At 39.9% G+C, this 22486-nt stretch overlaps 4 protein-coding genes across 4 annotated transcripts; 2 read left to right on the top strand and 2 right to left on the bottom strand.

Moving 5' to 3' along the window:
• On the top strand, window positions 1–4498 carry LOC141827575 (protein IMPAIRED IN BABA-INDUCED STERILITY 1-like). Its single transcript, XM_074714860.1, has 9 exons — window positions 1–381; window positions 717–1001; window positions 1105–1422; window positions 1696–1923; window positions 2457–2554; window positions 2875–2977; window positions 3077–3607; window positions 3697–3826; window positions 4196–4498. Exons 1-9 carry the CDS (start codon window positions 13–15, stop codon window positions 4219–4221), a joined length of 2088 nt encoding a protein of 695 aa, XP_074570961.1. The 5' UTR covers window positions 1–12; the 3' UTR covers window positions 4222–4498.
• A 558-nt stretch (window positions 4499–5056) lies between these two features.
• Window positions 5057–7767, bottom strand: LOC141827574 (uncharacterized). Its single transcript, XM_074714858.1, has 9 exons — window positions 7521–7767; window positions 7312–7395; window positions 6694–7224; window positions 6474–6609; window positions 6200–6362; window positions 5967–6095; window positions 5698–5892; window positions 5376–5498; window positions 5057–5170 (listed from the first exon to the last, which is right to left on the bottom strand). Exons 1-9 carry the CDS (start codon window positions 7765–7767, stop codon window positions 5057–5059), a joined length of 1722 nt encoding a protein of 573 aa, XP_074570959.1.
• A 4559-nt stretch (window positions 7768–12326) lies between these two features.
• LOC141827576 (uncharacterized) lies at window positions 12327–14143 on the bottom strand. The gene has a single exon (XM_074714861.1). It carries the CDS (start codon window positions 14033–14035, stop codon window positions 12506–12508), a length of 1530 nt encoding a protein of 509 aa, XP_074570962.1. The 5' UTR covers window positions 14036–14143; the 3' UTR covers window positions 12327–12505.
• A 1403-nt stretch (window positions 14144–15546) lies between these two features.
• Window positions 15547–22031, top strand: LOC141826525 (uncharacterized). Its single transcript, XM_074713777.1, has 15 exons — window positions 15547–15854; window positions 15951–16048; window positions 16135–16235; window positions 16324–16402; window positions 16559–16619; window positions 17374–17420; window positions 17518–17610; window positions 17750–17840; window positions 18750–18798; window positions 19863–19979; window positions 20069–20216; window positions 20826–20918; window positions 20993–21061; window positions 21580–21622; window positions 21708–22031. Exons 1-15 carry the CDS (start codon window positions 15797–15799, stop codon window positions 21806–21808), a joined length of 1248 nt encoding a protein of 415 aa, XP_074569878.1. The 5' UTR covers window positions 15547–15796; the 3' UTR covers window positions 21809–22031.
• Window positions 22032–22486: the final 455 nt, after the last annotated feature.

Here is a 22486-nt window from a genome sequence, read left to right as displayed (position 1 = left end):
GACCCGGCGATCATGGGCTGCGTTGCATCGAAGAATGCGGTCTCGGTTACGCCGGTCGCTGATTCCTCCGGCATTCTAAAGAACCACCGAAAGCGGGCGGGGCCGACCGTAGCGTCCTCACGGCGGCACCGGATAGGAGAGGGAACAGAGAACGGCCAGCCGGAGAGGGAGGAAGAAAAGAGTCGCCTTGAATCTGGGGAAAATGGGAAGGTGAGCTCGGATAATACTAACTTGCAGAGCCTACGGTTGCGGAACCTTCACAAATACATAGAAGGGGAGCAGGTCGCTGCAGGGTGGCCCTCTTGGCTCAGTGCCGTGGCCGGCGAAGCTATTCAGGGTTGGGTGCCTCGTAAAGCTGACTCCTTTGAGAAACTGGAGAAGGTAATCCTGAGATTATGACCAGTTATCCATCTGCATTTCATTTTTTAACAACTCATATCTACAATTGAAAAAGCCCCATCTTGAGTAGTTTGCTTGTATGGCGTATATCATTTTCTGGTATGGTCGACAGATACGTGTTTGAAGCACTTTTCAAGCTGTTTTCATTTTTGTTGCTTCATTAGTAGGATCAAGATGTTTCCTTAATTTTGCTAGACCAACTGTAATAGTTTAATTGCAAAATTATCGGTTGGAATTCAGGTTCACCAGGCTTTCCTTTGTTGCTTCTGAATTAATTGTAATTTGATCTCATTCTAGCTGAATTTTTGCATATGTAGGTTGGACAAGGTACTTATAGCAGTGTGTTTAGAGCGCGTGATCTTGACACTGGAAAGATGGTTGCGTTGAAGAAGGTGCGCTTTGACAATTTTGAGCCAGAGAGTGTTAGGTTTATGGCCAGAGAGATAAAGATACTGCGCACGCTTGACCATCCAAATATTATGAAGTTGGAAGGGTTGATTGCTTCTCGATTATCATGCAGCCTTTATCTTGTATTTGAATATATGGAGCATGATCTCGCGGGACTTTCCACTTCTCCTGATATTGTACTCTCTGAATCACAGGTTTGATTATATTCTTTGAATGCTCAACAGGAAGTGTTTCCATAAATTTCCTAGTGGTAACATGTTGAAGTATGGACTTTAACTATCTGTCCATGATTTGCAGGTTAAGTGTTACATGTATCAGTTGCTATCTGCACTTGAGCATTGCCATTCACGTAGTGTTATACACCGGGACATAAAAGGAGCAAATCTCCTAGTTGATAATAATGGAATTCTGAAAATGGCTGACTTTGGTCTTGCAAATTTCTGTCGTCCTGGGCATAAGTATCCACTAACCAGCCGCGTTGTGACTCTATGGTATAGGCCACCTGAACTACTGTTGGGTTCGACTGACTATGAAGCTACTGTAGACTTGTGGAGTGTCGGTTGTGTCTTCGCAGAAATGTTTGTGGGAAAACCTATTTTGCAAGGCAGAACTGAGGTAATAATCTCTGGAACTCAAGGTTTTCCAGTCAACTCTTATGTGTTATTAGATCTGCAAAACAAGCAAAAAGGAAATGGATCACCTAGACTGAAAGAATAATTACCAAATCCATAACGGCCTTATAATTATCGTCATCCCAATTAGATTTTGCTTGTTGGAAATACTTTTTCATTAGTGTTCTTGGACTTAGAAACTTGTTTCCTTGATTTTCTAACTCTTTATCTCTTTGTTTTTTCTATTTGAAGATGCAAGATTATTGTTCTTTGTCAGGTTGAACAATTACATAAAATATTCAGGCTATGCGGTTCACCACCAGAAGAATATTGGAAGAAGTCAAAGTTGCCTCATGCTACAATTTTCAAACCACATCGTCCCTATCAAAGTAGCCTCTATGGGACATTCCAAAATCTACCAAGAACTGCTGTTAGTTTGTTAGAGACTTTTCTATCTGTTGAACCTTATAAGCGTGGTAGTGCCTCAAGTGCCCTTGGATCCGAGGTGAGTATGATTCTGGTATATGTCCTATGAGACGGAGACACTGCTAATCGTTTTCTCTTAGCCTCTCGGAATGATTATTTTGTTTATCTAACAAACATTCAATTACAATACCATTCTTGCCTGTTCAAACACTAACAATGGCGCAATAAAGAAAATGTCTTCATAACAGCCCTTTTCCTTATTTTCATCATTGACTTAACTATAGTAAAAACAATGTTGTAATTGCATGTGTAGAATCATAACAGAGTCCAGAATATCATGAAGATTTTTGGAACTTAAATTGTTTATTAGAATTATCGATTACACTAGGAGAAAAGGAATAAAGTCAGGTCACCATTGGAGACTACCTGCGTATCTGTATGATCCTTCACTACTGTACTTTGTAGCTGAATGCCTTCCTTTCACTTAAATAAATTTAAGCCATTCCCATTCCTCCTATATTTTAAAATTTTCTTGGTTAAAATCTTAAAATGCATTCTGCTATTTTGACTTTGGCTTACCTTTTAAGTTTTCATTCATATGTTTCCTTTCAGTATTTTAGAACAATGCCTTATGCCTGTGAATCCTCAAGTTTGCCAAAGTACTCGCCCACTAAAGAGATGGACATAAAGAATCGAGAAGAAGCACGCAGGTAAATTCTATTCATAGTGGAGGTCAATAAGTCAATTTCATTAGAAAAAGTACTAGAAAGATATGTTGCAATCTCATGTTTCTGAACTGCCTCTTTTACGTACAAACCCATATATACATACAAATGTTTGCATGTATACATGGGTCGTGTTTGGCCTGGCATGGATACGGCTCATTGGTACTTCTATCCTAGAGCTGTTCGTTTGTTATTATTATTATTATTATTATTATTTGGCTTTCATGAAGCTATTTCGATGAGTTATTGTCAATAAAGGGCCTCCTTACATTGTAAATGTTGGATGTGTTTTGCTTGTCTCTTAGAAGAAGAGTTGCCGGAAGACCAGAAGCCATGAGAAGACCATTAAAAGCAGATAGAACTTCACGACAATCAGGTGGCCTCAGCAAATTAGCAGATAGCAAAAAGGTAATTCATCTTTTTTTGGTGTGAAGGCTTTTAGCAAGCGGAGGAAGTAATAATGGTTGAAGATTGGTGAATAACAATAACAATACTGTCATATTTCAGGATAAACAGCTCAATGCTGAAGCCACTGAACACAATGAACACAAAGATCCCCCAAGAGTAGATGGCGAAGGCAGACTGTTTGTAGATCTCCAGTCAATTCCATCAATTAAAAAACCAGATGAAGGTCGTCACATGAAGCACAACTCTGAGCAGGATATTGTCTTTTCAGGACCATTACAGGTTTCTACTTCCAGTGGGTTTTCATGGGCAAGGAGGCAGAGAGAAGATGATGCACATAAAAAATCTCACAGTAGACGCAATTCAAAAAGAAATTTGTCTACTGCAAGAGATCCATCCGGTATTGAAAATGTCAAAAGTAAGTTGGAGTGCAAGGGTCCGCAAGATGGTGATCTTCATCATGCTGGTTTCAAACACCACGAGTCGCAGGAGTTGGCTAAAATTGCAATGCTGAAAAGGTGGGCGCAACTAGAACATCCAGGATCGTTTGACGCATCGGAAGCATTCCCTTCTCAAGACTTCTCTGAAGCCTTATACAATGGAGATCCATCTTCACTGCGACATAACCTTTTGGTATGAAGCTAGTCTGACATGGTCAGATGTGTCTGAGGTTTACCACTTTTGCCTTGACGACTAACTAAACTCATTCTGATAAATCTTAGGGGTTTCACAACCAAGACAGAGTTGAGTTTTCAGGGCCTTTGCTGTCTCAGACTCACAAGGTCGATGAACTCCTGCAGAAGCATGAACGCCAGATTCGACAAGCAGTTAGAAGATCATGGTTCCAGAGAGGTATGCCAAGGCCTTTTTACAAAATGTTGTCCAAATCTTTAGATAATCCTTAAACTAGGAAACAACTTAGCATTAAGCCTGAATCTAACTAGCCAAAGTTCACTTGTTTCTTAATGGAAAGCGTTGGTATGTGCCTTATCACAGCACTTATTTGAGTTACAGAACTGTGCACATTGCAGCAGGTTGATCGGTCTGCATCTATAAACTTAATACACTTAATTGAAAGCTCTATTTCAGCATGAGAACTGATATTTTAATATAATTTTCTCCTAAATATTTCGAGTTAATCTTGGACAGAGTGGTGCGGTGAGGCATGAAACTTCATTTAACATTTTTTGATCAGTTTTAATGTGGTCTGCTGATATTCAGTGACAGGGAGAAGACTGAGGAAGTAAAAGTTTGTTTGTCAGGATGAGAAGCATACAGAAGCAAACACAGTTAATCAACAGAGTTTCCCAAGGTGAAAGGACCTGCCAATCCAGCAATGGCATCTGAATTAACTGATTAGCTGCTATAGATGTTAATAATTGTTTCTACAAGTCTACTACTTCCTGTATATAACATTGTCAAGAGAAGATGCATTTATAGCGGTGTCTAACTCATTCATCTTTTTCTGGTGGCGATCTAAGATCTAAGCTCTTCGTTGAAGAAGTTCAAATGGTGACATCAAATAAATTCCTAACAATTTAGTTTGGGCACTCTGCTAAAGCCTTGAATTGGAGCTATTCCCTTGTAAAGATATAGAGCCATGAATCCCTTGTAAACACATTATTTTGCATGCATTTTCTGATGTAAAAGATACATGTATGCTGAAATCCAATACTAACATAAAACATTCTTTTTCAGTGTCAAGAACTATCATGTGTTGTGTTTTCATTGAAAGCATAATCCTTCCGTGATTATCAATCTCAATAGTCAATAGAAATGAAAACAAAACATGATGGCCAACATCAAAGCTTTGGTTTGTCTGGTAAAAACTTTTTTTGTTCCAACTTTGGGGGGAAAAGACATTAAACCTGTGGTCAGAGAAGGTTTTTTGCTTAAGCTGCTGTCCAAGAAAATAGATACGATGGAATAAATAGACCTTGGAATGGCTTCCTAGAAGCTTATACAACCTTTCTTTTTTTCTCTACGAGTGTCAAATTGACAGTTCCTCAGCAGGCTGTATAGCCTCTAGCCTTTTTTGAGTTTGCACTGCTCTGGGACAATCAGTTCAAGGGTACGAATGAATCAATCATCTTCGGGCGTGACAATAGTTGGTATCTGTCCGTGATTAATGAAATCAATCTTGTTCAATCTCAAGCAGCAGAGAACATGCTCTGGCAGCTCATCCTGCTTTTGCACCTGCATTTTTGAAAGATGTACACTTAAAACTACAGGAAAGTTGAGTTGGATTGTTGTCTCAAGATGGCAATTGTTAAGTCGTAGTTAACAAGAACACAACAGTTGTTTTAGCCGAGCTAAGAACTTTGTTCAGCATGGAAGAGCTGCATTGCATACACAACAAATAGGAATTTCTAACCAAATCAGAGAAAAACTCTGCTCTAACCTGGATGGTGAGCCCCAAATCAAGGATTCCATGTTTTAGACGTTCCCGAAATGCTTCAAGACCCTTTCTTGATATGTAGCTAAACCGATGTATATCAAGATCAATCTCGAAGTAATTCGTACCCTGCAACAATAGCCATACTGTTAAATACTTACAAAAGAAATATACACACTAGTTTTGGGTACGTTTTAGCATATCAAATTGTGCTTTGAGAATATGCAGAATAGCAAAATTGTGAACATCAAAATTTCAACATTTCTCCAACTGTGACAGCTTTCTCACTTCATCAAGTCAGATGCAGAAAGAGGAACCTTTTATTTACCAAGTAAAAATTGTGCTGAGGGCGCGAGAGCACTGGTTTTTCGTTATACGCTTGAACTAGCTTCCTTTCTGCTGCACTCAGGAAAAGATCCTCAGGATTAACCACCCCAGTCACTATTTTCAATCTCTCTCGAAAAGGAATGCTAGAATCCATCGCAAAGCCTTTAACCTTTTCAGTTTCATTATCAATAAACCTCTGCACAAAAGGTAAGAATAGTTCAGTATTGTGGCAAATATTAAAGTACATTAAGAAACATTCTGGCAAATAACCTTTATCAAATCCTGGAAACTAGAAGGAATTTCTTTGTCAAAACATTCAGAAATCTTAAAGTACATTACAAGGCTCATTCCTTCCCCATCACTATCACCAAGAAACATTGCAGCAGGATAAGTAGGCATCTGCAGGAAAGTGCAAATTTTCATGGCATGTAGAGCTGAAACAGACATTACCAAAAAATCATGCAGCCTCATGATGAACTAGTGAAAAAAGTTCATTATAGTACCTGAATATTGACAATCAGAAGTGAGGGAATTTGGTCATGTGGCTTAACAGATGGAAGGTCGATATGTTGAGCAATATGATGTATCTTTTGTGGACATAAAAACAAATCTACACCTATTGGATAATATGGTGCATAGTTTGGTGCAGGAAGCTTCCTCTTATCTCTGCGCATTCAAAAGGCAGCTCAAATTAGTGAAGTAGAAAATTGTTGTTAGCAACTAGCAGTGACAAAGTTCTGCATAGTGCAAAACCAAACAAAACTGAGCAGTTCATGCCTGAAATAATTTTGCCCACGAAGTTTAAAGGTAGATGGTTCAAGGTAGGACCAGCAGCCAAGCATTGATTTCTCCCCTGAAGAACGTGGAATGACCACTCCTCCTTTGGGGCGATAAACAAATTTGTTTGATGCACCTAATACATTAAATAGCCAGATATCAGTTTGCAGCATCACCAAGGAGACCCCAAAAAACAACAAAATTGAAATGTGTTGCTTACAGAACTCAGTTTTGTCTTCTCCATCGTAAGACTTTCTTTTATACGAAAGCTTGATGACTGAGGATCTTTTATTTTGACTTGGCGGGCTACCATTTGGAATTTTCTGAATTCTGTTATTAAAACAAACAGAAGGAACCAACTTGCAGATATGTGAAGATGCCTTGTTGACATGAGATTTGTCATCCATCTCATGCACCTCCTTGGAACCTTTGAAACCACCATGTGAATCACTTAAATTTGTTTTCTTTTTGGTGTAAATGTCTGTTCCATGAGTTCTATCTCTAGCTTCATCAACCTTACTTGAGGAAAGCTCATCAAAGCTTGCACATGAATTCACCAATCTGTCAGGTGGATCACAGTTGCACAGAACCCTATCATTTGGACTTTCTATTTTGAAATATTTTTCAGGTGCCATTGTCAATGGAGTGATAAGATTAGCATCCTCCAACTTAGACATGGCATCCATAAAGCATGAAGCAGTTTCATACTGCAATGTCTGAGTCCCTACTGCATTTGCCGATGGAAGGCAGTCTGCAAGAAAATGAAAATAAAACCATCCCTATATGGAAGGTATGCTACGTGATCGTGATGAACAATTAAAGTGTAAACTAATACTACCTCCATAGACACTTAGGAAATCATCATCAGAATCAGATTCCAAGATACTGACAGAATCAAACCATGCATCTTCCTGGCACATCACTGCAAACACAAAGGAAGATGAAATCTAGAAATAAAAATGCAGCATTTTTCACCTCTCTGAATATCACTAGAAAAACAATATAAACTAAATAAGATATTTTGGGTGCCAGAGATGAAAAATATACCATTACCATCCATCTGAGTATGATGCCACTGTAACTGAGTGAGATGGACTATCATATTAGAGACCTCAGATTTTCCATAGGTTGCAGAAGAGTTCTCAAGTTCCACAGAGTGTTGCTCATCACCCCGAATCTGAGCTTTAGTGGCATCAGGAATCGAAGCCGAAATCATTCCGCGGGATCTTCTGTACCAGTGAGAACCCCACCTCCTTCTGGATCTACAATTTGGTTTTGATGCACATGCCCCCATGATATCACCTAAGCATAGAGGGAGTGACACCAAGGAGTTTCCTACAGAGATTGTTTGAGCAAAATCAATTCATTGTGAATTAAGTTGAAGTCTACTTTTGAAGTCTTGAAACCAATCATATGTGTAATTTAATATGTTCAGCATGATTAGACGTAAAATTAGATCTACTCAAAACTTTGAAGTCAATAGTATTAATATGTTCAGCAGGAGACGGCTGAAGTAGGAACACCAGTATAAGAGAGATCCCAGTAGTTCAACCAGCCTACAAAGGAAGTAAAAGCGAGAGAAGTAAAGAACAAGAAGATTACAATATCTTCTCTCTTCAGGAAAAAGAAAGATTTACTCGGATACTTTAACTAGTTTAATCAACTAAGTGCATCATTATCATGAAGCTGCCTGCTACATCCTACGTTATGGAGCTGCCTGTCTGATACCTCCAAACAAATCACAGCCAAACTAGTCCAACATCAATGATTAAAGTAGTGGAAAAGAAAAAGGGGAAGCTTTAGAAAAAAAAAAATTGAATAAATGGCGGCATGGCAATAGCACTATGTTTCAAAGCGGGCAAGCCAAGCTTCTTACATCACTTGGTGGTTTGGCAAGTTGTTGGCTTTCAACAAGAGAAATTGCCTAAAATACAAAACCAGAAAGAGAGGGAGAAGGAAAAAAAAGAAGCTAAGCAGCAGTTCTACCACCCTTTAACTCTTTAAAGCAAGATGATCTTGCAAGAACTAGTAGGCTAAGTACATTATAATTGCACCAACCTGAAGCAAAAGCCAAAAAGACTTTGACCTCAAAAAGAGAAGATGGAGTAGGACAAAGCTAAAGAGAAAAACGACATGTCTAAAGACTAACAGCTCCGTTAACCCACAACACCAGATATTTGCAGGAAAGGGGATAGTGCAAATGCCCAAAATCTATCAGTATCCCAAACATTTAATTAGATAGACAGGAGAATGAGACTCAACAGACAGAGAACAGATCGCCATTATTATGAAGACCGACCGACGAAGACCATGCATTGATTAGGTATCTTTTGCCCCGGAAAAAAAAAAAGATTTTGATGACTTTTATCTTCAAAAAATCACGATTTTATCTTCGTCGCTTGATTAATCGAATAGAAAAACAAAGTTCGAACAACAAGACCAACCTCTAGCTATTAATCAAAGCCTAAAAACTGGGACAATACATCCTCTTAACTCCAGGAATACAAACGGAGGAAGAGAAGACAAACCAAACCTGTCAGAAGCTGGTTTCTACCCGCATTAGATAAGAGAAAGACGAGCTACACGAGCCAGGAACAGGCGAAGAATGGGAATGGCACTCGCATGTAATAGAAGAAACTAGACTAAAGATTTTACCAAAAGATCTCTCCTTTCCCGGTAAAAATAATTTTTTCAGTAGGAGAAGAAGGGAGGCGAGAGACGATGGCAGCAGCGTTCTTCGCCTATTTATAGTTGGCGAGGGAGATGAAAATGGCAATGCGGCCTCCCTGATGATTGATGGAGACTGAGAAGAGTCGAAGTCGGGACGCGGTCGCTCTCCTCACGTGAAGCAGAAGATGTGGAAAGGCGAAGGCCAAGAAAGAACTAAGCTGACGTCGACCCCGAATTCCTCTTCCCTGGTCCATCTTCCTGTTTACCCTCACAAAAAGATATTGCCCTCTGTATTATTTTTCCCGGGAAATCTTCTCCCTAACCCATCATCTATTAAATCTCATTCAAAATTTAATTAAATATTAACAAAAATTAAATATTTTGATCTTGACAAATACCTAAACTTTAAAGATCAAACTCATCTTCTTGATTTGTCTCAATTTCTTCTGTTGCTCCACGTTGTTCCTCCATGACTTATCTTGTCAATATCATTACAGCATTTATTAGAGGTCTTTTGGCCGTTCATTCATTTCCCAATTCCTTCAATGAGATCTCTGTAGCTCCACAACACATCTGATAATAAAACAATGGTCAAAAGATACTAATTGAAACACCAGAATTGAAGTCGTCAGCAAGAAAAATACATGAGCAGAGAACAGAGCAGAGCAGAGCAGGTACGATCGCTTTCATCCTCCTTCCCCGGACTACAATTACGTGTAGGCACTCATCGGTCCTCTGTCGGCTCTCCTTGTCTTCTAGCTCAGCTACTGCCACTACGTTTTTCCAGTGGGTGGACATGCACGCCAGGGTGCTCGCTCGCTCGCTTAATTTGTTGTCGCTTTTGGGCGATCCAACGCCTGTTGCTCTGCCATGACTTCTTCTCCTCATATACTAACTCGTCCCCGTCGCTGGTCCACGGAAATGAATACTTCTGTTGGCGATTTGCTGGATCCCATGATGAATTAGGAGGAGATGCCTGAGGTGACTCGACTCGGCGCTTGATTGCAGGTGTAGAGCATTGATGTGGATGCTCTTTGGAACTTCTTTTTGCGTCAGAAAAAGTGATCGTGGCGACCTGCATGGCTGTGTTTACGTAGATTATGATATTTTTCAGAAAAAATTAGCCATTAATGTATAGCATAGGCTTCAGCCAGAGTTTTAATCGATTCAAATCATTGCTCTTTGATGGTAGTTGTTTCCAGAAACTCGGCTTAATTAGAATGATTGCCTTTATGCTTAATTAATCAACGTCTGTGATTAGAGGTTGGCTTTAAATGTTTTGTGTTTAGCGAGAAGGAAGACTTCTTCCAACAGCAATGATGGAATGGAAGAATGGAACCTAAAGAATTTAATCGACCTAATAGTTTGTCCCCCCACCAGACGTGCATCTGTCTAATTCATGTATAAATGAATATTAATGGACAAAGTTATAGACCGCTTTTAGAGTTGCTTGGTTGATCTTACTATTTTAAATCATAAATTCGCATGATCAATTTGTTCATCTCCCTTGATATAATAATACAAATATATAAAACCTAAATTAGTTTGTCGTATAATGGTAAGTTTGTTTGGGGCACTTCATGGCATATCATTCTATCCTATCCTATTGTTTCGGTTGGATGTCATAGACGGTCAAGTCATCAATCAACAAACGATCCGACGTATGCGACTTCCTAGCAAAGTTCGAGGGAGAGGATAATAAGGACTTAAAATGTACTTCAACAGGGGATGAAAATGGTGCCGGAGAGTCTCGACAGGTTACTTCGACGTTCAAGTTAGTATTCCGTGAAAGAAAAATAAAATTGCTGAAGAAGAATAAAAAGAGTTTTGAAAGTCGAACCAGCCAGCGGAGGAGGAAAAGAAGAGCCCCCTTCTGAGAAAACTTTGTTTGAGATTTATGTAGTCGTCAAAGGCCTTCCTACGTTTGCTAGAGCGACATCATTATGTAAGTGTATGAGGAGACCATATCTGACGGGTGTTCATTATTTCTATTTTTTTTTTGACATTATGTGCAGAAAAAAAGGAATTCAAGAGATTTGACAATTTCATAACTACTCTTTTATTCTTATGTTATTATGTGTCTTAAGAATATTCACAGTTTGTTCATGAATCCATAAATGACAAAGATTGACACTTAGGATATGGGATGCGTCTGAGGGTGTGTGAAATTGAGAACCCAAGACTGAGATGACATCTGAGCCTGAAGTAGTGAGATGTCGAGGTGATGCCAAATTGCTAAGATGGCCAAGATGGTGTTAAGTCAATTATAGACTAATCCCTTAATAAAAGAACCAAGTCATCCATTGCTCCTACATCACCTATCATATAATATAATTAATGTACTAATTGGATATGTGATCTGTTTCAAAAGGTAGAACGCACTTCACTTGTGCAGCTGTAGCTGATTTGCAGGTATCTTCTCCATATGTTTAAATGGACAAACATTCCTATCATGGGCAATTTTAGGGCTCCTGGTTATTGTTGAGGGCCTAACTATATATAGATATACAAATAGATAAGGGTTGATAGAAAATAAATGATTTGGTGAAAATCTACTGAACCTTGATGTGAAAACTCTTTCATTGAACCTTGATGTGAAAACTTCCAACGTGCTGATGTGGATGGTGACAGAGCCCTCCAGCAGAGTGGATAGTGACAGAGCCCTCCACGTCCCCCCTTGATTTAATTGACTCACTTATTCTAACGGGATGCTAATTTTTAGGTTGGTTAGCACATGGAGGCGACGTGGATTGTCATAGCAGGTGGAATCGCTGATACATCGATACTGTAATAGAACATTTTCTTTACAAGGACATGATGTGTCATTAGGAGTCGTCTAATAAAAGGAGCTCGCTCATCAATTCCTATTCCTCACTCTATTTTCCAGAGATTTAATTTGAACGTTGAAATAGTTGAGCCAAGGTACCTTGATTCCATGCTAACTCTTTCCTTTTTGAAAAGATTCGTAGGCAGTGCTCTGCAACCTCGTCAACATTCATCCGGTGGCTCGTTCAGTAGCGATCTCAAGAAGGAACATGTGCATATGAACTTGTATAGATTAACACATGTTTAGGTGTTAAAGTGGTCTAGCAACACTCCCTCCCTCCGATGCTTTAAGTTAGACTTCAAAATCAAAGAATCACTCGGGAGATCAAAATACTCTAAAAATTTAAGGAGGGCTTGGATAACTAAGCATTTTAGAGAAATTGGTCTTGTATAACAGAGAGTATATAGCTCATGTGACTGTTTCGATTTACTTCACCTATAAATCCCCATCTACAAGCAACTGAACCATTTATTTTTCCGGCGAAGGGGGGAAATCTTGATTGTATCATGCAGGGCAGGAGACTGGTAATTGTAACTCAGGGGGCGACGAAGGCCAATTCCACCTCCTCCCTCCACTCCACGCTCCTGGTGTCGTAGTAGCCCGTCTTCACCTCGTTGGCCAAGTAGCTCACCCACACTTTTCCTCCCACTCGCCACCGCACCACGCGCCCTTCCATCTCCCGCCCCACCCTCCACTCCACCGCCTCCGCCAACTCATCCCCCGCAACCACCACTCCTCCCCCCTTGCTGAACGCCCTCCCCCACCCGCTGTACCTCCTCCGCATCCCTCCCCTCGGATCCCCGCCCCCGCCCCCCGGTCTCCACGCCGCCACCTCCGCCCCCGTCGCCCCGTCGCACAGCACTCCCTCGAACACTCCCACCCCGCCCTCCGCCTCCTGTTCCCACCGCCAGCTTCGCCCCCGCGCCCTTGTGGCCGTCCGCGCTGTGGCCTTTACTCCCACTGCCTTCCCGCCCCCGAACCTCCCCTTCACCGTCCGCGCCGCCTCCAGCTCCCGCTCCGGGTTCCCGCTCGACCGCCCCAGGCTAGGCCCCGTCGCGTAGCTTGCCCCCAGCTCCGGCCCCACCCACACCCGGGCCCGCGACGGGAAGTGCCGCTCGGCCTCCACCTCCAGCTTCTCTTCCATCTCCTCGTCGTTGCGCCGCCCGAACCGAAGCCGGACCACTTGAAGGCGCACGTTGTCGACCCGGACGCTCACTCGGATGAACCGCGGGTCCCGCAGACACACGGCGTACTCCAATTGGACTACCGCTTCCAGCTGCTGGTGAGCCAGCGCGTAGCGCAGCACCGAGTCCTTCGCCTCCAGGCTCTGGCCGCCGGTGGAGGCGGTTGCACCGTACCGAGCCATGGCCGGCACCGGCGCGAACCCCTTCAACACCCATAGCCCGTGCCTCTCCGCCGCATACGAGGGGCAACACCCGGCTGGGCCGCCGCCCTGCAGCTCGCGGAGGATGCACCACTTGCACAGCATGTAGCCGAGCGAGCGCATGAGCCTACCCTCGGCATCTGGCCCGAGGGCAAGGAGGACTCTGCCCAGGGCGAGGCGGATTCCAGCGAGGGTCCGCTCCAGTGGGCCGTCTAGCGAACGGAAGAAGAGGAAGCCGGCGTCAGCAGGGGCCTCGCTGGCGCAGAGCCAGAAGAGGCGGAGCAGTAGAACGAGGCAGAGGAAAGACGCGGCCTGCTCCTCGTCGTCGTCTTCGCCGCTAAGTGCGACGAGTTCCTCCTCGAGCGTCGCCGCGGGGAGCGGGAACGACGACGTCGACATGGAGATGGACTCGGCGAGGAGCTGGAGGAGGAGAGAGATGTGAGGGGAGGAGGGAGTGACGGGGTCGGAAAGCCAGAGGGTGCGGGATAGGCCGAAGGGGTGGAAGCCGTGGAGGGCGAGGGAGAAAGTGAGAAGCGCCTCGGAGTCAGAGCCAGCGGTGCGGTCTGCGGAGAGGCAGATGGACCTGCCGTCGGCCGACGAGGCGAGGGTGAGCGAGGGGGGAGTCGAAGGCCATCGAGAAGGATCAGGGAGAGAGGATAGCCACGACCACACGTCGTCCATCGCTGCTGGTGTAGTGGGCTTGTGGCCGTGGTGAGGGCGAAGCGCTGCTCGTCGTCTAAGGTTCTCTTTGGCAGACACGATCTATATACCTTAGCCACAGCCACAGCCACAGCCACAGCCTCCAGAAGATAGATAGGCATGCGGACGATATGAACAAGAGGTAGCAGAAGAAGTTGATGTGGCGGCTGTGAGACCCGCGGAATGAAACCGTTACAGTCTGTGGACGTGAAGCGTTGGCGGATGAAGCAGAGCCACGTGGAGTCGCTCCTCCTCTTCTACGTCATCATGGTTTGGGGGAAAATAATCTAGATTAGTAATCCATAATTAAGTAATTTTGTGTCTAATAATGTATAATTCATCCAATATATAATTTATTAGATTCCAGGGTCATTTGCGAAAATCAATAAGACAAGTTATCAAATTACATTTGCCCCTCTCGATCGAGTAAAGAGATTATTATAATTATAATAAATGAAAATCAATAAGACAAATTTATCAAATTACACAATCAATTTTAAATAATACTCAAATATGCCTAATTTTGTTGCACACATTAAACTAAAGCCTTGAATTGGTTGTTTTTATTAAACAATAGAAGTGGTCTTTTTAACTTTTGCCCTAAATTTATTATAAATAAGAGTTAATTGAAATAAAGAATAGTAATCCTATTTTCTTTCACAGATCCTTTATACTTAATTCAATAGTTTATAATTTTTTTATCTTATTTTTTTAATAAAAATTTGATGATTTTTTTTGTTTTGTGGATTCACAAAGGGGGCAAAGTTTTACCTCAGTGAGGAATTTTTTTTGACATTTAGATAAAAACATTGAGTTAATATAAATATTTTATTATTATATTATGTTTATTTATTTTGTTGGTATAAAATCTCAAAATTCTAACATATGCATAGTATATTCTTTTCAACTTCAGTAAAAATAAAATCCATTACTTCAACCATTTCATACAATTAATTTTATAATCATTTATAAAAAAATAAATTAAAAAATTATAATTGATTACGAAAATCAAAAATATTTTCAAGATTCCTTTTGAAACCTAAGCCTTGACGCAACGGTAAGGTTGTTGCCATGTAATCTAGAGGTCACGATTTCAAATCCTGGAAACAGCTTCTTCAAAGTTAATGAATACTTTCTTCAGACTAGATCCTTTTCTCAGACCCCGCATGGGAGTTTCGTGCACTGACTTTTTTTAAACCTAATGTTTTGGTGGCTCAAGGCCTCAATATCTCTCTTCCGGGTCTCATAAAAAGATTTATTCCCCCTGAAAAAAATCTACCACATTTTATTTAACTGCTTAAATCAATTAAACAACCCCAACAATGAAGCCCACATTTGTACACCAACCATAATAAACAAAGGTTACGGTCAGTGTGAGATAAGGAGAGAGCGGTGGCGGTGGGTCAATCCGTCTGCGTGCCATTAGAAAACGTACTTCTCGCCGTACAAAACGACTCCAAGACAGAGCGGAGAACAACGAAGCACGTCGTCACGTTTGCGCAGCGTATCGATCTCGTCTCCAAGTCTTTGAACCGAGGAAGACGCAAAGGCCTGCACTTCCTTGGATCACTCAACGCTCCAATCACTACCGCCCTTTTCCATTATCTACTCCACCTCTTCTCCTGCATTGCTCCGGTTCTAGGGTTCCTCCGTTGCGTCCTGCGATTTATTGACGGTCGCTGCGAGTTGCTCCTGATCCGATCAGAGGAAGCTAGGGTTTTCGTTCTTGGAGGGGAGTTCGATATGGGGAGCTCGGAGGAGAGAGTGGTGGCAGTGATTATGGTCGGCGGACCCACTAAAGGTACGATTTTTGAGATCCCTGCAAACTCTCTTATGCTAGATTGAATTTTCGGTGAATTATGGGGATCTTGACTGAAAAGACGATCTTTTTCTGCAGGAACTCGCTTCCGACCTCTTTCATTGAACATTCCGAAGCCGTTGTTCCCGTTGGCTGGTCAGCCAATGGTCCACCACCCGATATTGGCTTGCAAAAGCGTAAGTTTCTCATTGATTCATTTTTCGATACTCATAACCTCGTATGTCCTAAATGACTTATCTTACTATCGTTGGTTCTGGTTTAGATCCCTAATTTGGTACAAGTATATCTGATTGGATTTTATGAGGAGAGAGAGTTTGCGCTTTACGTGTCAGCCATCTCCAATGAGCTCAGAGTCCCTGTTCGGTACTTGTTTCTCACTAGCAAACGAATTTTTAGAATGAGCGTCTTCTTGTCTATTTCTTTACTAATTTATTTTCCTGTTGTTTTTTAGGTATCTGAAGGAAGATAAGCCTCATGGTTCGGCAGGAGGGCTTTACAGTTTCAGAGATCATATCATGGAAGATGATCCAGTTTGGCCTCTCTTTCCCTTGTCTATTCATTTAGATTTCTGAACTTAGGATTGGAAAAGTCATTGTTCCTTCTGATACTCATGGTGTCTTAGTACCATAAAATTAATTAGTTTTGTTTGGTTGCTTATGTTCTAAACTGGTGTCTTGTGTTGGCAGTCGCATATAGTTCTTCTGAATTGCGATGTTTGCTCTAGCTTCCCTTTGCCAGATATGCTGGGTAATCCTCTGATATTACTCTTTCAGTGTCTAATCCTATCTGAAACCGTCAGAAGTTTCTTGTTATTTGTAACCTCAATATCCAGTATGAAATGACTTTTCAATGTAAAGTTTTGCAAATGCATGTGACGCAATCACACATAGTATTGGCCATTTTCTGTTTCAGCTAAAATCCTCCATTTTATTCATCATAATTTTCTTAATATTTTGAAAGTAAAGGGCTCAGGAGAAAACACCTTTAGAATTGTGTTCCTATATGGAAGATTACTAAGTCACTAAGAATAATTCGTTTGTGAAGCATGAAGTAGTTTGTGATTCTCTGTAGTTAACTTGGGGAATAGGTTGGTAAGAACAAAAATGTCACTGTGTAAAAAATGTCACTGTGTTGGATCTGTGCTATAAAAGATTGAGAGACCTAAGGAAATTCAAATAGGAAGTTAGACCTCCTTTTTTTTTTTTTTTGATTATTCATTAGGCATATGGAAGGTATAAGATCTCCAGACGGGAAAGGAAATAATTACAAGATCCTTTGTTGGCTCATTATTTTGGTTGCAGTTCAAATAAGTTGGATTTAATGGACCTTTGAAACCATGGGTTGGATACAATTCTGCTAGATACCACTTGAGCTGTCTTCGCATCAAATTAATCATTCCATGAAACATTATGATTCTAACACTTACATGTCTCTTTTGTATATTAATTGGATGCTTAATTTTCTTGTATTGTGTCATGTTGTTTTCTCTTTGTTAATGCAGAAGCTCATAAAAGATATGGTGGGATGGGAACAATATTAGTAATTAAGGTTAGAACTATGCTAACTATTAATTTATTTGGGCTTTTATTGTTTTCAATAATCAGAATTTCAAGTTTTTTTTTAATTTTCATGTGACTATTTTTAGGTATCTGCTGAATCAGCCAATCAGTTTGGTGAGTTGGTTGCAGATCCTGTGACAAATGAACTCCTACACTATACCGAGAAACCAGAAACTTTTGTGCGTATGCTCTTTCTTCTTTCTCATTGCTCAAAAATGTGATTGAGACAAATCCCATTTTAGTGCAATCAAAACTTAGTTTTACATGTAATTATGAACTAGTCAGGGATGGTGGCAATGATAAACCTCTATATTGTAGGTGAGTGACCTCATCAACTGTGGTGTCTACATATTTACACCCAATATCTTTACCGCAATCCAAGGTGTATTTACAGAAAGAAGAGATAGAGGTTGATATTTTGTTTCATCTTTTGTATTTTGCAGATGATTGGTTCATGGTGTTTATATCTATCTTTTGCATAATCATCAAAGTAAACCTTTTGCTAATACTTGTACCATCTTGATCTTCTTAATAAATGGGGTACCTTGAAGATGCATGCACTTGTTTTCTAGACTTTATGTAGCATACTGTTGTCCTTGTTTTATGAAACTGAACCACCACCAGTATGTATCATAAGATGGTTTGAGATCATTTGGTCATTTTTTTCTATGATGATCTTTCTTGAGTTATAAAGCTTTCTCTCTATTGAATGTGCAAATGTGGATGAGCTTTTAGAGCCAAGACTTATGATTGGTGTTCTTTTGCCTGATAGATTTAAATTAAGTTGCCCAATGTATTCCTCTTGCCTTCAGTATATGTTTTCTGACAGTTTTGGTGGTACATTAAAGAACTAGATTTTGGGATGACAATTAGTTAGAGAAACCTGTGGGCGTAGAAAGCAATGGTTAGGAAGTAAAACAGGTAAACACTAGAGAGACATCTTAGAACGATTCAGCATGATGAGCTCAACTTTTTAGTGTTCTACATCAAGGTGAATTTAAGATACAAAAGTTTTACATTCTGCTAATTGTTTGTTTAATCATTCTGTTCATGTAATCAGAACTTCATAAGTTTTTTTTTAAATGGCCCCTGCGGAAATGATATAAATTTGGACTTGTAGGAAGGGTTTGCTTGGTAAACATAAAATCATTACCATATAACATTTATGATTCTTTGATACCTTCTAATATATTTTCCATCTTCGAACTCTTTAAGTGACTAGAGGACCCCGTATTTCCGTATAATATTTATCACTTATTTAGTACTCATTATGCATTTTGGATAATTTCTTTATACAATAAGGCTGTGTTGTTTCCAGCTAACTTACGGCGTATGAACAGCTTTGAAGCTCTCCAATCAGCAACAAAGTATGAACTGTTCCATTTTCACTTATTAGTGCCTTTTACAATCTATATGCCTATCATTTAGTTTGACGTGAACTTATATTCTAATTTAGTAGCTGATAGTTCACTTATTTTCTTTAAATTGAAAATTGTAATTATGGTTTATTAAATGTCTGAGAGAAAAGTAAAGGGTGATTTCCCCATTTGAGATTTATTCTATTTCCTGAAGTGCAAAAATGGCTGGTTAAGATGTGAAATTAAACAATGAAAACTCAGCTTATCTTCACACATTAGTCCAACTTCTTTTTTTCGATAACTTTCTCTGATATTTTGTATGGAAAACAGTATTAAGATTCTCATATTTAGGCGGTGGGTGTTATTTTTGTTCTTATTAATTAATTCTTGTTGTTGTGATGTGAAATTATATATGCAACGTGGGCCATTAGGGAATTTCCATTTTCATGAGATGTATGTTGGTTTCTTCTACATATATTTATATTGGGGTTTTAGGAGATCAAACTCACATGCCACTAAAAAATATGGCAAATGAAATTAAAACAAAAAAGACCATGCAATTCTAGAGATACAGCAAGATATTGCCATTTCTGCATTGGTATAAATACTTGGACAATCATTCAATCATTTGCTTGTGATATTGTCAGTTCAACAAGATTTTCATCAACAAGAGCCATGACCATGGGAAGAGTGAAATTGTAGAAATCCACTAGGCATCTGGTTAGAGATCAGTGTGATTAATTGTAGGTGCTCCAATGTGCCAACATCCCTTATTGCTTGAGACACAACATTCACTAAGGCACTTAGTTTTAGAAATAAAGGAGAAGATATATGAAACAAAATATACCTGCTATGCAAAATACTGAACATGCTCTGTCACTTTGAATTCTTGATAATGACAAGCTTCAGTACAAAGATGAACATCACACAGTTTTCAATCTTTCTATATGGTTATGAACATTTAGGACTGCACACAATATGCATCTAGGTATTTAGTTTCTTGGTAAATTGCTTCATCTGCACTTATTGGCTTTCCAGAAGGGTAATCTCCTTGATATGTTTGTTTTGAGCAGAGCACTCCCTGTAGACTATGTTAGGCTGGATCAGGATATACTGTCTCCACTTGCTGGGAAGAAGGAACTGTATACTTACGAGACACTTGACTTTTGGGAACAAATTAAGACCCCAGGGTGAGTAGCTGTCAATATAAAAAGTTCTTTTTCTTCTCGTTCAGAATTGTCTTATACTAACTTCTTGTTGCATTCATATGATTCATTAGGATATCTTTGAAATGCTCGGCCTTGTACCTGGCCCAATATCGTTATACTTCTCCAAATCTTCTAGCTTCGGGAGATGGCACTAAAACTGCTTCTATTATTGGTGATGTGTATATACATCCATCAGCAAAAGTACATCCAAGTGCAAAGGTTCTTTTATTGACACTCCTGATGTTTTGCTTGGGAATGGTAGCAGCTTGAATGAACAAACTATTTGTTTCTAGAAAAAAAATAATTTATCAAGCCTGGTTCATATATCAAATATTTGAGTATTTTTTTAAAAAAAAATAGTCTATCAAGCCTGGTTCATATATCAAATATTTGAGTTAAAATTATTTCCATAGTTACAAATGGTATTCAGTTTTGAGAGCCTATATATTAATAGGATTCTTTAAGAACTCTTTATGCTTGTAAAATGGTGATCTTATTAAACGATTGCAAACAAATAAAAACTAACTTTGCCAAATTAAGCTTGTTTTGCCACATGCACAGATTTATTTTGGTGTGACTCCTTGGTTATTTGAAATTGCTTTTTATTTTATTCGTGGGTCTACATTTGTACTAGTATGAATCAAAGTGAGCTGACTGCATGCAAGATGAGTTTTGATTTTTCTTTATTTTTTAAAAAAATGAAGAAAGAACAAAAGCTAAACAAAAGTACGAATTGCTATTTTGTCTCAATATATGTTATGCTGGAATTGGGATTTGTAGACAATTTCCCTTATGTATCAGCTAATGTTGTTGCACTTACTGGAACAGATTGGTCCTAATGTCTCTATATCTGCAAATGCTCGTATTGGAGCTGGTGTGAGACTAATCAGTTGCATCATACTGGATGATGTTGAAATTAAGGTTTGTAGTAATTTATTTTGGAAGTTAATAGAAAATTTATATCCAAACAATTAATGTTGTCTGCTACTTGACAGGAAAATGCTGTTGTTATACATGCCATTGTCGGTTGGAAATGTTCTATAGGGAAATGGTCACGAGTACAGGCAAGTTTCTATCTTCCTGCCGTTTCCTTTTCATTTAAACAAGCTGAAATTGCATGTCAGCAATCGGGTCACCATTGGACCCATTGGCTCTGAGTGGATTATTCATTACACGATGTAACTTCATTGTAGAAGACTACCTACAATTATGCAGTATCCAGACTAGAAAACTGCTATACGTAATATTTCTCATGTCAACCTGAGAAAATGTGGAGAGATTTCATACAAATTATATATATATTTTTATTTTTTAAAAAAGTTGTAGGCTACACAGAAAGATCATCTAAAAAGCCTACCACGTTGTCAGAGACATGCTGTTAGAAGACAATTGATTAGGAATCTTAATCTAAGGCCAATTTATGCAATTTGTAAGTACAGATTTGAACAATTATTTATTATGGGAGAATATCATTTTAGTATTCTGGTATGCTTTAGGCCATGCCTCTGCTGCTTGAATTGGTGTTATATTTGGTTCATATCAGACTTGCTTTATTGTGTTAGCTTCCTGTTTGTTATTGCAGGCTGTGGGAGACTACAACGCCAAACTTGGTATCACCATCCTCGGTAGCTCCTCCTCTAGTTCAAGTTACTAATCATGCAACCCTTAAACATCCTACTTACCTGTTCTTCTATTCTCTCGTCAATTCAGGAGAGGCAGTTGCAGTCGAAGATGAAGTTGTGGTGGTTAATTGCATCGTTCTGCCAAACAAGACGCTCAACGTCAGCGTTCAAGAAGAAATCATCCTATGATAACTTATTTATATTTAAGCTGCTTCTGCATGCCTCATTTGTTATTCCCATGCTAAATTTTATCAAACGTTATTCTTTATAAGATCTGTTGTCTACTAGTGTTTTAGTGAGTGAGAGAAAAACTAAATCAGGATATGCTTTTGTATTAGTGTGGTACAAGAGCAATGTTGTTTCCTCCCAAGATAAACATTCAAGGAATAAGCACTTCTTGGTAACAAGTATTTTTTTTCTTCGTCTTCTGTTATTCCACGTTGTTCCTCCATGACTTATCTTGTCAATATCTTTACAGCATTTATTAGAGGTCTTTTGGCCGTTCATTCATTTCCCAATTCCTTATCAAGGATCAACGTGGCCTGATCATCGCAGCTGTCGTGTCGCCGTATACCAAAATCATACGGCTGGGATGCGAAACCTTATCAAGGATCAATGGTTGGAAGTGAACGGTGCATTTCAAGTGAGGAGAGAGAGATGGCAGTGCATTTCAAATGAGTAGAGAGAGATGGCGGTGCATTTGAAGGAAGAGAGATGGCAGTGGCGTGATTGGTTGGAATTGCAGCGCCGCTTGACCGTGTAGATGTAACAATTTGCATCCAACGGTTCCTTGGACCAACACGCCAGCCCTACTACGCATCCGAGGGTGGGCTATAAGAGGGGAACAGGACGATTATGATGGGGGAC

This window comes from Curcuma longa, chromosome 4 (assembly GCF_044706935.1).
Source record: "Curcuma longa cultivar G26 ecotype Majalengka, Jawa Barat chromosome 4, ITB_CL_G26_1.1, whole genome shotgun sequence".
Lineage (NCBI taxonomy): Eukaryota > Viridiplantae > Streptophyta > Magnoliopsida > Zingiberales > Zingiberaceae > Curcuma > Curcuma longa.
The sequence above is the reverse complement of the archived record's forward strand: the minus strand, read 5'-3'. Positions and strand labels throughout refer to the sequence as shown.

Excerpts from the sequence above, each read along its gene's own strand:
- LOC141826525 (XM_074713777.1), top strand. The coding sequence starts at position 15,797 with ATGGGGAGCTCGGAGGAGAGAGTGGTGGCAGTGATTATGGTCGGCGGA. Across the intron at positions 16,236-16,323 it reads GAGCTCAGAGTCCCTGTTCG|GTATCTGAAGGAAGATAAGC; the intron begins GTACTTGTTTCT and ends GTTGTTTTTTAG. Across the intron at positions 17,611-17,749 it reads CCGAGAAACCAGAAACTTTT|GTGAGTGACCTCATCAACTG; the intron begins GTGCGTATGCTC and ends TCTATATTGTAG.
- LOC141827574 (XM_074714858.1), bottom strand. The coding sequence starts at position 7,767 with ATGGGGGCATGTGCATCAAAACCAAATTGTAGATCCAGAAGGAGGTGG. Across the intron at positions 7,225-7,311 it reads TTTCCTAAGTGTCTATGGAG|ACTGCCTTCCATCGGCAAAT; the intron begins GTAGTATTAGTT and ends ATTTTCTTGCAG. Across the intron at positions 6,363-6,473 it reads CGTGGGCAAAATTATTTCAG|AGATAAGAGGAAGCTTCCTG; the intron begins GCATGAACTGCT and ends TTGAATGCGCAG.
- LOC141827575 (XM_074714860.1), top strand. The coding sequence starts at position 13 with ATGGGCTGCGTTGCATCGAAGAATGCGGTCTCGGTTACGCCGGTCGCT. Across the intron at positions 1,423-1,695 it reads TTTTGCAAGGCAGAACTGAG|GTTGAACAATTACATAAAAT; the intron begins GTAATAATCTCT and ends GTTCTTTGTCAG. Across the intron at positions 3,827-4,195 it reads AAGATCATGGTTCCAGAGAG|TGACAGGGAGAAGACTGAGG; the intron begins GTATGCCAAGGC and ends GCTGATATTCAG.
- LOC141827576 (XM_074714861.1), bottom strand. The coding sequence starts at position 14,035 with ATGGACGACGTGTGGTCGTGGCTATCCTCTCTCCCTGATCCTTCTCGA.